The sequence below is a fragment of the Nannospalax galili genome, unplaced genomic scaffold (genome assembly GCF_000622305.1).
Source record: "Nannospalax galili isolate Female #2095 unplaced genomic scaffold, S.galili_v1.0 scaffold620, whole genome shotgun sequence".
In the NCBI taxonomy this organism is placed as follows: Eukaryota; Metazoa; Chordata; class Mammalia; order Rodentia; family Spalacidae; genus Nannospalax; species Nannospalax galili.
Window position 1 is genome coordinate 175,657 of NW_008346824.1, and position 15,456 is coordinate 191,112.

Genomic DNA, 15,456 nt, shown 5'->3' on the forward strand with positions numbered 1-15,456 from the left:
AGAAAGGAAGGAAGGAAGGACAGAAGGGAGGGAGGAAGGAAGGGAGGGAGGGAGGGAGGAAGGAAGGAAGGAAGGAAGGAAAGAAGGAAGGAAATTCCTGTCTAGACCTCACCTCCTAATAGGTACTCAATAAACACTAGAATTATTTTGGGGAATCTACTGTGCAAGTTCAAGGTAGAAACAATCTGTCCTACAGAAGTTTTGGAAATCCACACGCCCATTGATTAAAATGTATGCAGTAACTGGAGTTGTGCCCCGCCCACCATTCTACCAGAGTGAAGATGCTGGTATTTGATTATTCCTTCAGGGTAGGAGACAGTGATGAATGAATGAATCCTTCCTTTCTTTGACTTCTAGGCCTCTTGGCTGTTAGAAGTATTAAAGGAAGCAGTAATAGAGGACCTGAAAGGAAAGAACGTTTCCAGAAGTGACCTTAGTCTCATATACCCTGTAAAACCAGCCCATTCCCACCCCTGTGTCCCTGATCCCTAAAATAGAAAACACTCCCCTTTGCTCCAAAGGCAGCTTGTATCCTCTCCTGCAGTTTGGAGGTAGGAATGATTTACTGCTTAACTGCAAGGTCATTATTCTTTGTCAACCAAGAATGTATCACTTTTCAATTAGTTTATTTTTAATCTCTGAAAAGGAGTTGGAGGTTGATCACCTATTCAGTCAGTGCTGTAGTTAGTTCTGGGAGTGCAGAGAAAGGGTACAGGGCACTCTCTCCTTACAGGAGACTGAGTGGATTGGCGATAGATCCTGTGCACTCACTCTCACCTGGGTATCAGGTACAAGAGAAGTCCAGAGGTTTATAGAGGGATTGCCGTGGTCCATGGGAGTCAAGGCAACCAAAGAGGATGTCCTTAAGAAGAATTGCCAGGGCAGGTATGGGCTGCCTAATATGAAGATTCCCTTTTTGTCTTCCCTGACAAGGAATGGGTGAAAACACATGCACTGGATTTAGGGCCAAGGGTAATGCTAGTAGCGTGGGGCGCCCATCACGGAGCAGAGTTGAGATCGGCTTCAACTTCCTGTTTCCATTTGGCTTCTGTCTCTCTGCTACTGCTGTGGGCACAGCCACCGTTATTTCTGCTGCAGTAGGACTGCCCTTGCTTTGCCGTAGCTGCTGCTGTCAGATTGATTCTCCTGCAGCTACCTGGTTAAGATGCTACTCACCCCCACAGCCGCTGCCCCAGGCCTGCTTCTGTGGTGGCTGATACGCTGGGATACTTTAGAACCAGGCTTAGTTGCAGTGCCTTCAACTTAAATTGAGTCATTTAATCCTAAACAGTGACTCTGTGAAGTAGGTATTACTATTCGGAATATTTTAAAGGTAAAGAAGGGGGAACAAAGACAAGTAACTTAGACAGCCAAGTAGGAGCCAAGAAAGGGAATCACTGCCTTCTAGGTAATATGCCTTAAACTTTGCACACATAGCAACAAAGTTTCCAAATTGGCCAATAGCCCAGTTGATCTCCTATCCCCATACCTGTTGGCCAAATCCTTGCTAGGTTTGCTATTAGGCTTCAAATGTTATTGTCAATCTTGGTTGTTGGTTTCAGTGTGCATTCCCCTGTCCACAGGGATGGAGTCCATCTTTAGTAGTCACTTATATTTTCTTATAGTTCTTACTAGTGATGAATGAATGAATCCTTCCTTTAGGTATTTAAATCTTTAAGGCATGGATAATGTTCTGATTATCTTAAGGACAGTACACATGGATTGTCCTTTGGTTTATGTTTGTTGAAGTTTGAATGAAAACCTTCATAGTTACTTTTCCTTTGGTGAATAGAACTTCTCTGAGTAAAACATAATCTTCAAGTTATATTTATGCAGAAAACTTACATGGGTAGCTTGTTTAAAACCCAGGTTTCCAGACTCCACTTAAAGGCATCCTGACACAATAGGTCTGCATTGGGTCTCAGGAATCTGCATTGTGACAAGAAGCTAGGTGATTTTGATGCAAGGGGCCCTAAACTTGGAGCAGCCCTGCAGTGTGGCTTTGCATAGTGGCCATGAGGCTCTTGGTAATGGCCTACAGCAAGAGCTGATCACTGCGCTGTGAAGAGGCATGCCAGTTACCCTCCAGAAGGTAGCAGAACTAGATCTTTTCTGAGCCTCTACTCCAGCTCATTGTCCATATTTGTTCTGTCCAAGGTGTCACTTGGCTGCCATGAACTCACCTGAGGTTCCTACTCACCTGTCAGACTCATCCACAGGCAGCCCTTCCATCTCAAACCTGCAGGCACAGCCGTAGTCTTCAAAGTCCCGGGGGCAGAGACCAGCCACACACTTCATCCCATTCACAAATTGGAGAAGGAGAGGGAAATTGGTGAAGACAGCCTGAAGCCAGGTAAAGTGGGAGCCCAGGCAGTCTGTATGGGTGGACAGAGAGAAAAGGCTGGTGGGCACTGGGAAGCTGAGACCAGGAGGCGCTCTGGTCCCTGAACTTCCTACATCCCTGGTTGGTGGGACGTCATCATCGTAGTCAGCACCTACTTACTGTGTACTTGGACTGTTGTCAATCAAAAGGAAACAGGTGCATAGCCAGTGTCATTGATTACACCCACCTAATAGATATTTACTTCTTCCTTACTCATAAAACTGAAAAGTTCTCAGGGAAGGTGAGCCTGTTCCCCACATTTCCGAGGATATTCCACAGCAATTCTCAGTTGGTCATGGTAATTCCATGTTTCTATGCAAATAACTGGGCTGTGGCAGAGCACAGAACCCAGGTCTGGCTGAAAGACTTAGGAGAAAGTCTGCTAAAGGCTTCTGAAAATATTTTTTCCTAATAAGGCAGCAAAGGCATGTAATAAGACCCTACAGAGCTGGGGCGATGGCTCAGTTTTTAAAGTGTTTGCTGGGCAAGTAAGAGGATGGGACTTCTGATCCTCAGAATCTACAGAAATGCCAGTTGGGCATGGCAACCCCTGTAATTCCAGTTTCAGAAATAGAAACAGGAGATCCCCAGAGCAAGCTGACTAGCGAGACTGGCCCTATTGCTGAACTCTGGGTTTAACTGGGAGATCCTGCCTCAAATAAAGTTGAGAGCAATTGAAGAAGATTTCAGACATCCACAGACACATCCACACAAGTGCACCCAAATGCACATGGGCATCCACACACATGCCAATATGTATGCATACATGTATGCACAACACACACACACACACACATGCACATGAAGAAAAAGAAAAGAGAAACAGAAAAGAAGTTCCTTTTGAACTACATCTTTCTCCTTCCTTGTATGTGGATATGCTGTCTAGAACTGTAGCAACGGCATTGCAACTGTAAAGCCCCACACCTAACACTGAAAACCATTATGTCAGTGAGGACAGCAGTGGAATAAGACAGAGCAAGCCTGGGGCTCTGCTACCTGTGTGGAGAGGCTACACCTATCCTGGTATCTTCAGACCGTCTTCGGTATGAGATAATGCAACATCTTTATTCGCTGTGGATTTACAAGTTTGCTGAATGACTCTGTAGGTGCATGGGCATGACACTATAAAATTATAAGACAGTGTAGGAAGGAAATGCAGATAAATACATAGTATTTGAACACCTACTGTGTATCAGAAGCTGCACTAGATAGTTTTAGCACAATAGTTCAAATTGATTGACTACATGATGTATTACATTTATCTGTTATGTTACCAGCTTCACATGAACCCTACCTGGTGGGTACTATTCTGCCCCCACTTCACAGGCAAAGACACAAAAGGTTGAAGACATGCCCAAGGGACCAATCAAGAATAATGATCCACCTTAAAGCATATAGCAAACGACACGGCAAGGAGAGAGTACTGCTTGTTTCTACTTCAGACGCCAGGCTCAGCATCCTCATCCTCTGCCTTTCTGGGGAGAGAATCTGAAAAGGACTAGGAAATAGTGTTCCTATGGCTTTACAAATATGCTTGATGAATTAAGCTAAACTTTGAGCATGTATGTCTAGAGAGCTTTATGTCTCATGAGAAAGTTTATGCAAGAATGCTTGCTGGGGAGAGATCTCCAGAGTGCCGGTTTTCCCCTCTAGTTTCTTATGGAACATGTTGACCTCCTAAATACACATAGCCTGGACATAATGCTGCTGTGCTCATCTTATTTTGCTGAATTGTTATATTCAAGTCATATATTATTGTTATTCAGTATTCTGCAAACATTTGACTGTGGTTCTCATGAGTGTGAGAAGCCATCTTATTATCGTTCAGTTCTGTAAATATGTGACTACGGTTCTCACAAGGATGATAATAAAAGCAGAGCTGCTGGTGCTGTGTGCATGAAAGCGCTGGGTCCCCGGTTTATGATTACTTTGTGGTAATCCATTCTGGTCCTGTGGCTGTCCCCGGCGGTCACAAGGACCATTCCATGCTGAAGGAGGTGACCCCACTCTGCTTGTTAGTGCACAGAGTCACAGGAGGAATTAGGGGAATGAGGTGTGGTCTGTGAGCACTGGATCCATTTGTCTATTCTAGTTTCTTCTCACCTCGTTCAGACTTCCCTTCTCATATTGTTCCATGACGTCTCACCAGAAAAGTGAAGACTGATTCAATGCTAGTGGGAAAAAAACCTTTCTAAAGTTTGCAAGGATGTACATGCTTACATAGACATGTATTTTCATTCAGTGACCTCCAGGGCACCTTCATTTAGCCATGGGCATCAGGCCCAGCCTCTTCTAAAGCCAAAAGCAGGTGGCAGTGTCTCTGTCCAGGCCAATCACAGTGGAGTTCAAAGTTGATGGTAGTAACATTCATGGTGACCCAGTTGCTATATAACTGATGTGTAACTCGTACATGGAATGCTTGACAACCTTTGAAACTCTTCACATTCACATAGATTTGCTAGTTGGCCAGAGAAAATCAAACCACATTAGCATAGGGGTATAAACTCTGGGCCCACAGAATGTCTCCCTTCTAGCCCTGCAATCTTGAACAAGCTTCTTAACTCTTTTAGGTTCAGTGTCCTTATTGGTACAATGGGGATGTCCTTCCTTTCCTAGTAAATTTGTAGTCAGGATAAGGAAAAGTAAAGAAGATGAAGGCACTTTGTGAGTTGCCCTACACAGCATGGCTGCCCTCACAGGAACCCAGTTACACTATTGGCAGTTGGCTGGGAGTTGGGCGAGCAAGCGCAAAGGCAGGAAGCAAGGCCCTAGAGATCTTCCTCAGAATTCCTACACCTATTCTACCCACGACACTTGGTGGAATAAAAGCAATTTCAGATTTCACTTACCAAAAATTTCAGCCACACTTTCCACATTTTTAAACACTCCATTGAAGAATGTGATATCTAAGTCAGAGAAAGAGAAAATGAATTATAAAAGTCTTGATTTGGTCCTTTTTCCCTACTCCCTATTCAGAGAGGTCATACCTTTTCTTCTTTACTAAGGACAAATTTGACCTGAAGTTAATTTTATTCTAACCCGGGTTGCCATGGAAACTCCATAAAGAGGAAATGTGAATAATGATCCTAGGCAACATTGCTTGATGATTTAAAAGGAAAAAGAATGACCCCTGGGTGGCAATGTGTATCTGAACTAGGAAGAGCTATCGAGGGTCAACGCATGGTAAGAAGTCATCATCGTGGGTCACTATTACTGTAATAACTGCATACATCCCACTATGTGTATGAATTCTTAACTAGACATACTAACTCCTACAGAGAATGCAGCCTCTGGTCCAGGCTTGGTTTGTGGCTATGTGGCTGCTCCAAGTAAGCCCCAATCCCCCTATCTTTGAACTGATACTCATAGTACCCTTAACTGCTGTGTAGACTACACAAAGGCTTATCCTGCTGGAGAGGTGTGGCTAATGTGCCCTGCTGGTGAGCTGTGCTTGCTAGCCTTGATCATGCTATGCCTGGTGCAGTGTACAAATCAAAATATCTACTCTAAAACATTTGGTAGGTATTGCACTTCCTACAGGAGCATGTCACTTGTTGACAGACGACTTCAGGACTTATCACTCAGGGAGAAATGACTTGGTTGACTCAGCTTCCACCCTAAGCCTCTCTCTGAATGGATTGAACCCATGACTTTGCCCACACTAGGCAAACACTCTACCACTGAGCTCTAACCCTCAATTCCCTTCTCTGAAGGCTTGGAAATGAGCTCTACATCCAGGAAGGCAAAACTAGCTGGGTCTCTCTGCATTATGTTTTCTAGCCATGTCCATATAGAGACCCACCTCACAAATCTTTATAATCCATCACCAGGTCCTTTCCCCAAGGAACAAACATTGAACCAGAGCTCTACAACGTGTCATCCATCTCATTCCTACCAGGAAGCTTAGACTGTGGTTTGAAGAGGAGAGGGAGTTCCCACATTAACCCTCACAATCAACCCATTTACTTACCTTTCTGATTTCTCATTTCCATTGGCCTCTGTCTCAAATTAGAGACCACTGGAGCATCAAGACACCAAGTGAGAGGCTGGAGAGATACTTTTGGGTACCATCTGAACCACTACTTTCAAGTGCCACAGCAGTAAGGGCCCTAGGCTATGTTCAAAAAGATTATTTTCTCTGCCAGTATCCTAAATAATTTTCTGCCAGGCTTCCAGGGAAAGTCCAAAAGATTCTTACTGATATTTTTTGACAGTCCTGGAGGCAACTCCTGTGGAAGGTGTGGGGTATCCAAAGCATGGCCTCCTGTAAGTAAGTCAGAGAGATAGAACAGAGTTAGCACTAACACTCCACCACACCTCAGTGGGCTAAGGCTGAGAGGTGACGGCCAGGGAGACAATGAGGATGTGCCAAAGTTAATCCCATGAATGTGTTTCAAACACCTGCCTACACTGTACTCAATCTACATAGAGCTCAGCACATAAAGGGATAAAGGGGTAGTCGGGCTAGCTGTGGTGTTATCTAACGGTTGGCAGTCTACTTGGAGAAAGAGAGAGAGAGAGAGAGAGAGAGAGAGAGAGACCTGTTAACTGTCATTATATGAAAAGATACAGCGTTATTTAGATACCAAGTTGTGTGAGGGCTTCCTGAGGGAAATCGCTAGCAGAAAGAAGTGGAAGAAACCTCAGTTCTCAAAGAGTTTGTAACAGGATAGGGGTTGCTCCCTATCTATTAGAATGCACATCACCTGGGATACAGGCTCAGTAAACATTTTGATCCCTGAGCTCTTACTCAGGTCTGATCCAACCAGTCTAGAGGATTCACTCCTTTTTCACAAACTCTTCAGCTGATTTTGAAGCTGATCTAGAAGCCTCACCTTGAACCAGGTTGCCTGGAGAGAATGGGGTGGTCACCACATCAGCAATCCTTCATCATGGCAGGCACACAGAGTCAGCAGGGTCAGCAGGGGTAACAGATGGAATGTGATTGTCTACAGACCTATCCTCAAAAGTGTTCACGCTAAACAAAATGTTCCAGCTGGTGCAATAGTGGAACATCTAGTGTATGTACAACCAACAAATTTTCGTTTGGATATAATGCCTGCTCCTAGAAGTGGAACACACATCTGGTACTGTAGACCGGGCCAAACCCCCACGGCAGGGGAAGATATAGGCCCCAGTGGGAAGCCACTGCAATTGTTTTGTTAGGTGGATGTGATGCACCTGCTAAAGTACGATCCAAGCATTTGTGTTTACACCCATAGGTTAAGTTATTATAGCAGCCACTCTTTACATGTTCTTGCTTCTTGCTGTTTGTGTTTTTATAGTAGGTGGAACCCCACTAAAATAGGCCAACAGCCCATGGAAACTGACGATGCAGAGACCTGAAAGTTCAGTGTCTTGCCACAATGGGAGGAAGATCATCCCACACCTACCACCCCCTCCAAGGCTCAAGGACTTTTGCAGAAGAGGTTGGCAGGAAGAATGTAAGAGCCAGAGGAAGGGGTGGAGTGTTAACTGGAAGTGTCCTCTGACCACTATGCAGGCAAGCTATAGTCATACATTCTTCCCACGCTCATTAAGGAATTGAGGGGGAAGTCAGTTACCCCTCCCACCCAATCAGTCAGCCTTAGCTGCATGTGGGGGAGGGTCTAAGGCTATATAAGCTAAGAATGCCATGAGGCACCTCTCTCACCATTTTGTGCAGCTGTCAGGAAGCCACAGGATCTATATTTGAGTGTGGACTTTCCAGTGCAGCCATAAATGGGGGGTGCCCACTCTTCTGTAAATAACTACCACCCCCATGCTCTGTTACCAAGCCTAATAAACTTGTTAAGATTTTCTAAAAATAAGAACAGAGCTAATGGAAACCTTTATTATTCCACCAAAGTTGACCCCGTATTGGCAAATCCTTTGGTCTTTGGCTTCTTATTCCTATCCGCACCCCCAACCTTAAACAGATTGTATATTTTTTTTATGTAACTTGCTTCAAGTTATTTCTGGAAAAATCTGTCAAAAGTTGCCTCTCTTTGGAATAATAAAAATAAATAAATGAATAAAAAGGTTCCTGTTCAAACTTTGCTTCAATAATATAAAGCACGTGGGTCATCTGAAATCTGTCACAGGATTTTTTTAATTATGTGTATGTGTGGTATCTGTGTGTAGGTATGTGCACATGAGTAGAAATGCCCACGGAGTCCAGAGGCATCAGAGCCCCTGGAACTGGAGTTGCAAGCAGTTGTGAGCTGCCCTACTTGGGCACCGGGACATGAACTCAGGTCCCCTATAAGAGCAGTACATGCTCTTAACCGCTGAACCATCTCTCTAGCCTCTGTCAAAAGGTTTTTGTCTTTCTTCATTAAGCTGACAGCTATGCAGTCAGGCCTACTAGTCTGTCTCTGTTCGGAAACTTCATCCATCTGAAAGCCATATGAGTCAACCCTTGAAGAAATATTTAAGATTTCCGTTCAGGAAGATGCCCCTGAATGGCCCTGGACTTGATTTTAGGCTTGGAAAAGGTTTCTCAGCCTTCCTTGCTTAGCACTGAGGGTTGGGAAGTGTTCAGTGTTGGCGTAGCATTGCCTTGTGCGTGTAGGATGTATAAGCAGCATTCCAGTCCTCTGCTTACTGGATGCCAGTAGTACCCCAGTTAGTGGGGTGTATGTATGTTGTGCAACATACATTGAGGGTGTATGTATGTTATACAAAAGTACCACCAACTAAAAGAGAAAGGCTCTGTTTCTCTGTCTCTCTCTTAATCTCTGTCTTACAGTGCTGGGGATCAAACTCAAGGCACGACACATACCAGGCAAGTACTGTACCCCTGAATTACATCTTCAGCCCCCTGTTATTTCAAGGTTGTTGAGACTGGCTTTGTGCTTGAAATCCTTCTATTTAGGCTTCTGAGTAGCTGAAGTTAGAGGTGTGCGCCACTATGCCCAGATGGCCCTCCTCTCTTGTTATCCCTTTGACTAGTATTTGAAAGCTGCTGTTTCCACTGTTTTCTGATAAAGATTATTCCTTTTAGATTATTCCTAAAAGCCTAATTGACAGAGTACCCGGTCCAGATCCCAAATCTGCTGTGCCCTATGCAGCCTTCTTAGACCTCCTGGTTGTCAGGATGGAGCTGGAGCTAATGGGTCCCCTTGGGCCTTGCCAGAGCAAAGGGTAGGCATCCTCAGTTTTCTGCCTGTTCTTTTGCTGACACATGCTGAGAGAAAAACAGGGACCAATTATGGCTTATCTGTATCAGGTAAGCATCTCTGGGTCCATGGGGGTTGCCTGAAGAAGATCTGGGCAATGAGGAAACTCTGTGCTATATTTGGGGAACCACCAGGCTGGTACAGCTGGGACCCTTTGGCTATAGACTCTAACTGTGCAGATTTGCCTTCCATTCTCCTGGACATTTGCACAGGGCAAGGCCTCTGTTAGAAAGCCTTGACCCAGATTCAGCCTGGCTAACCATGCTCATCACATGGGCACAGTTTGGACAGCACTTCTTTGTCCCCTGATCCTGGGGGACTCTGGATTATTTGCCCATCTCTGTTCCATTGGCCCTCCGTGCCCTACCTCTAGTGGCGTCTACCACAGTCCTCCCATGCTGAGTCTCAAGGTCTTGTTCCATATCTGTCTTTCCTATGAAACTGTGGACCTCTTGGGGTAGGAGCCTCCTCATGGCCACTGTCCCAAGGCCTAGTGCTCACTGAACATCCATGGTGGCTGAATGGGGAAAACTGTGAAGACACACTTGGAGGAAGACAGGTAGCAGGCCCAGAACGTAACAGATCTGTGCTAACTACTCACCCAGGGCAGAGAAGATGGGGGCCCTCACTGTGACCCAAAGCTGTAAATACATGTCTTTCCAGGGCCAGGTGGGGAAGGAAATGAGAGGAGCAAGCTTGGGGCTGGGCATCATTAGAGAAGAGTGAGGACTGTGGAGAAGTAAAGAGTTGTGGGTCACGGAGAGAGAGCCAACTGTGATTCAGCCCCAGGCTGTGGAGAATGAGAACCAAGACTTGAATCTTTCAAATTTTGCTGCAGTGGGAACTGTTTGTATAATGAAATCTTCCAGTTTTAAACTACTGGTTCAAATTTAAAACAATACGTTGTATAATCTCAAGAAAATAGGCATGTGAGGTACCTTCAGTTTAGGGGGTGAAGGAAGGTACTTTGCTTTGAGTGAGTGCAGGGCCCATGGAGGGCACAGAGCAGCTGGGCTGTGAGTCAGCTATCTATTTGGGATCTTCAGACAGCAGCAGAGCTTCTGTCTTCCAAATCATTCCAGTGGTTCTCATGAAGAATAAAGTCCTTCCTGCCTGGAAATGATGGGCTTTAAGGGGACAGTGTCCTGTAAAATACAGACCCTCTGGCCAGGAGAGGTGGTCAGGGCTTCAGTTCTGTTTCCGCCCTTGTCCAAGAGCCTTTGCAATCACTCAGCACTATATTTTTTCAGAGGCAGGGTCTTCCTGTAGCCCTAGCTGGCCTGGAGCTCACTATGTAGATCAGGCTGGCTTCAGAGAGAGCTGCCTGCCTCTGCCTTCCAAGTGCTGGCGTTAAAGGCATGTGCCACCACAGGAGGCCACCCAGCATATTTTGCATTTGGCACAATTGACTAACGTGCTGCTTACTTCAGCAGGAATGTAAAATATTGATGCTCCTTGATAATGACTTCCCTGTGTCCTCTGCAAAGGAAAGTCGCCTTCCTTCCTGTAGGGTGGCAGGTGGCTCATTGCTCATGCAGGTCAGTAAGGTACATGCTCTCCCCACTCTGCTTACCTTGCAGATACTTATGCCCACACAATTGCATTAATGGCTTAAGAAGCCATTCTGGATTCTAAATTGTTTGTCCCAGAAACTGATTTAGATCATGAACCAACTGCAGCCAGAGGTGAGGCAGGCATATGGGGAGGTAGGACATGGGTACAAGATCAGAGGTGGAACAGAATTATTGCTTCTGATTCAGGTGAGCTGGGCAGGGGTGGTCCTGTCAGGAGCAGAGCTGGTGCTATAGTTTGTCAGCATCATGTTGTCTAACTGCCCCAGGGTGGCGGGGCAGATGTTATCATTAACACTTTAGAGACAGTGAAACTGAGAGGGCAAGGAGATAGCACTGTGTCAGGCTTTGCCTGATCTGGTCCCAGCTGCCTCTGCCCCACCACCCCCTACCTTGTATTTTATATCCCTGCAGTGCTGAGAAGCTTCTGGCCCAAGATACCAAAGGTCACTCTGCCACCTGTCTTTGTTTGTGCTGTGCCCTGGACCTAGGGCGCCTCCTCTAGGCCTGCTGACCTTGCCTTACTGAGCTTTATTCACATGTTATAGTTCTATTTGAAATTCAAGGAGCCCTTCCTGACCAGGTGGACACAGTGGTTGATGCTCCTCTTTATAATGGGGACTTACAATTGCAAGTACAATGATGTATGTAATAGATGTATATATAGATGTCATGTAGAGGAAAAAGCGAATACAGGCCCTTTGCTATTTGTTAAATGAATGAACACACAATAGTTGAGCACCATCATCAAATGGCCAATGAGTGGTGGTCTACCAGAATCACAGGATCCTCATGTAGTGAACTGTAAGCAAAGTTAGTTGATTTCTAGGGAATGGAATGATGTAGGAAAAATTTTGAGTAGGATTTATAGTATTAAGTGTTCTACACAAAAGGTCAAGCAGGAATTCCCTGAGCTCACCTTTCTGCTCAGTACCTTTCTCAGATGTGATGGAAAATTAGCACCCACAGAGGTTAATGGAAATGGGAACCCAGCGTGGATGGGGCAGTGGAGTAAACTCCATGCAGAGCTCCTGAGTGGAAGGCCAGGCGGAAGGCTCAGTAAGTTTTCTCTTAACTCAGTGCTGACTGCCAAGCCACCACTCACTCATATCCTTGAAGGTTATGAGCCATCTAGAGTGAAAAAGAGGGCCATGAGGGAGCAAACATAGTCAAGGAAATAGCAGGAGGGACCTCCTTATTCACTGAGACGTCTCTTGCTGTCAACACATGTTGTTTGGATCTGGATTGTTCCCCAAAGCCTCACTAGCTGAAGACTTGTTCTTCAGCTAACTGTGCTCTTAAGATGTGGTAGAAACTTGAGGAAGAGTGTAGGAATGAAGGAAGTAGGTTATTAGGGGTATGCCCAGGAAGGGAACACTGGGTCCCTGACCCTTCTGTCTCTGCTTCCTGGCTGCTGTGCAGTGAGCAGCTTCCTCTATCATATACTTCTGCTTATCATAGGCCTAAAATGATGGGCCCAACTAAGCATGGACTGAGCCCTCTGAAACCAGGCATCAGAAAGGTTTCCCAGGTGCTTTTCCCCAGCAATGAAAAGCTAACATGATGCATGAACCATTTTGAAATTTGACTCAGATGACCCCAGGGCAGATGTAGGATGACGGGCAGATGTAGGATGACGGCATCTCCCAGAGTATAGAAAGAAACGCAGCTGGCTGTGGGCCCTGTGACTGCATTCTTGTGGCATCTGCAGAGAGGCCTCATCTCCTGCATCTCCACGCTCTCTGTTTTTCCTTCTAGCCCAAGACAGAGCAGGCAGATATACCACCATGGGCCAGATTCCTGGGGACACATGGCTCCTTAAGTGTCTCTTCCTGGACGGTCTCCAGATTGTCTTCAGGCCAGCTGCAGCCCAGACCGTGTGCGCTGGCTCTCCCACTCTCCCCTGCTGAAAAGCTGGCCTTTCTTGTTTTTTTTCTTACTTCACTTCTCATATTTCCTCTAATGAAACTTTTGTGCCCTCCATATGGCCTTGGCCTGTTTCTCAGGAGGCATAGACTAACACATTGTTCCCACTTCTCTGGGCAGAAACCTCTGGACAGTCCTTTGTACTCTAGGATTGGTGAGTTGGATGGGTGGGTAACTCTCAGTGGTGGCCAGATCCTGCACAACTGGGTCTGATGGCACAACACTTTCAAATCTATACTCAAATATGTGCATGTGCACATAAGTTTCTTTGACTGTAACTTTTTGAAAGACAGGTATTTGTGTTTGAGAGCAAAAAATCTCTCAGAGCATAATAAAAAAAGTTTTTCAAGTCCTTTCCAGTCAAGCATTTGTATCCAGATGTCCCTCGGTGCAAATTCTAGCCAGCCTATCTAGAGATCATATGTAAGGCATGCTCTCCCTCTCTCAGGAGCAACCAGTCTCCAATAATTCTGTCTAGGGTCAGCCTGCCACCTATTTCTCTCCTCCCATCTGGGCCCTTGTTTAACTGAGTTGGCATGGGTCCTGCTTGACCAGATAGGACTTAACATGTATGACAGAATGCATGAGGTCCAGTGGGAGGATGGAGAGGCATGAATGCGGGAGGGGGTCTAAATTTGATTAAGAACTGTAGTATAAAATTACAAAAGCTCAATAAGATTTTTATAAGAAGTTTGTCAAACTATTCCTCACATGAAGGACATCATTTTGTTACTGAAATATAACAGCCAATGAATAGAGAAGACAACAAAAGCAAGAACAGAGGAGAATGTTTACTGGTCACAATTTTATAGGAAATTACATACATATGTATATCTATACATATGAAGGGAAACAAAATTGACTATTTTGAAAGAAAATGCTATTTACTAAAGAAAATAAGTTTTTAAAAAAGTATTTTTATTTTTTATTTTATGTGTATGAGTGTATTACCTATATGTGTGTAAGTGCATTCATGTCGTGCAATGCCCACGGAGGTTGGAAGAGGGTGGAACTGGAGTTATGGACAGTGTTAGCTGCCATGTGGGTGCTGGGAGCCATACCCAGGTCCTCTGCAAGAGCAGTCAATTCTCCTAACTGTTGAGCCATCTCTCCAGCCCTAGAAAGTACATTTTTAAAAAGTAAGTGAGGAAAATAGGATTTGGTGGGAAATACCCCCATTTAAAAGGAAAAGATAAGAAAGAGGGAAAAACCAGAGTACAGGATTTCACTTTCTGTTCCTGCAAACAAGGAGAGCCCAGATCATCATTGGGGCTTGACCACTGAATTGAGGTCCGAGGAAGGGGTCGAACAGTTGACATGAGCCCCAGCTGCCCTGCTAATGGGAACTCAAATTATGACAAGTGTTTAATCAGGGAAAAGCATTTAGGAAAGATGGAGGCCAGGGAACAAGCAGCTGGCCAGTTCTGTCTCAGAGGGAAGCCCTGGGTGGGACTTGGAAGGGGGTCTTGGTCTGTAGGTGAGGCTCTGCAACCTCTCTCAAATGGTTAGATTGCTATTCTCAATTTATAAAGTTCTGAGCCAGGTGCAAACCTCTTGTTCCATCTGGTGCCTTTGGTCATGGACAACACACATGATACACAATCACACTCAAATGGTGCTGTCATCACTGCTGTTTGGAGGAGACTCTGCAGAGCCTCTAAGAGGCAGTGTGTGGGTTGAGAGCTTCTCTGAACATGAGAAGGAGAAAAGAGCCAGATCAATGAGTGATGGGATCAACGAAGGAAGGAAGAGGATTCGCATGCTTGAATGAACAACAATCCAAGTAGGAAGTAGGCCAGATGCTCTGGCTCCAAGTGAACTTGAAGTCATCACCATGGTTACCAAAGAGTATGTGCGTCTTAGGTTTGGGTGGTGGCGGGGCTCAGCATGTAAAGATGGAACTGGTTGCCCATGATGCTACGTGTTATACGTACCCACGGGTGGGGGGGATCTGCTGTATGTCAGAAAGGTCAACATGCCTCAAGGGATTAGCAAATGGGGGTGGGAAACAGCCAAAGGGAAGCAGAGCCACACTTCCTGGTGATGGAAGCTGGCTAGCCAGCCACCTGGCTTCTGGGCCACCTCTTTCTTCATTCCACCTCCCATCCTGAATGTCCTGGATAGGGTTTTCAATTACATTAAATTGAACAATTACAATTATATTAAATCTATAGCTCAACACTGATATTTGATTTCCATCACTTATTGGGCAGAGGGATGAAGAGGAAGTGAGAGGAAAGTTGACAATACCTGCTAGTGCTCATGCATAATTATATGCTAAACTGAGAGTGTAGTACCAAATAATGTTACTCACCAACACAAGGGACCATCAGCATACAGACCATGAGAAGTACTATCATTGTAGGACAGCAAGGGACACAGTGTGGGCACAGACTGGAACAGGTCCCTGGGAGAG

General features: G+C 45.3%; 1 protein-coding gene across 1 annotated transcript in view; it reads right to left on the minus strand.

The window, feature by feature from the left end:
- Positions 1 to 15,456, minus strand: part of Oc90 (otoconin 90) — a 36,357-nt gene that overhangs the window by 17,977 nt on the left and 2,924 nt on the right. The window contains exons 2-5 of the mRNA XM_029568358.1: positions 15,355 to 15,447; positions 6,582 to 6,647; positions 5,233 to 5,289; positions 2,201 to 2,375 (exon numbers count right to left, since the gene is read on the minus strand). Coding sequence (XP_029424218.1) covers positions 2,201 to 2,375; positions 5,233 to 5,289; positions 6,582 to 6,647; positions 15,355 to 15,447 — 391 coding nt within the window. The remainder of the gene's footprint in view (positions 1 to 2,200; positions 2,376 to 5,232; positions 5,290 to 6,581; positions 6,648 to 15,354; positions 15,448 to 15,456) is intronic.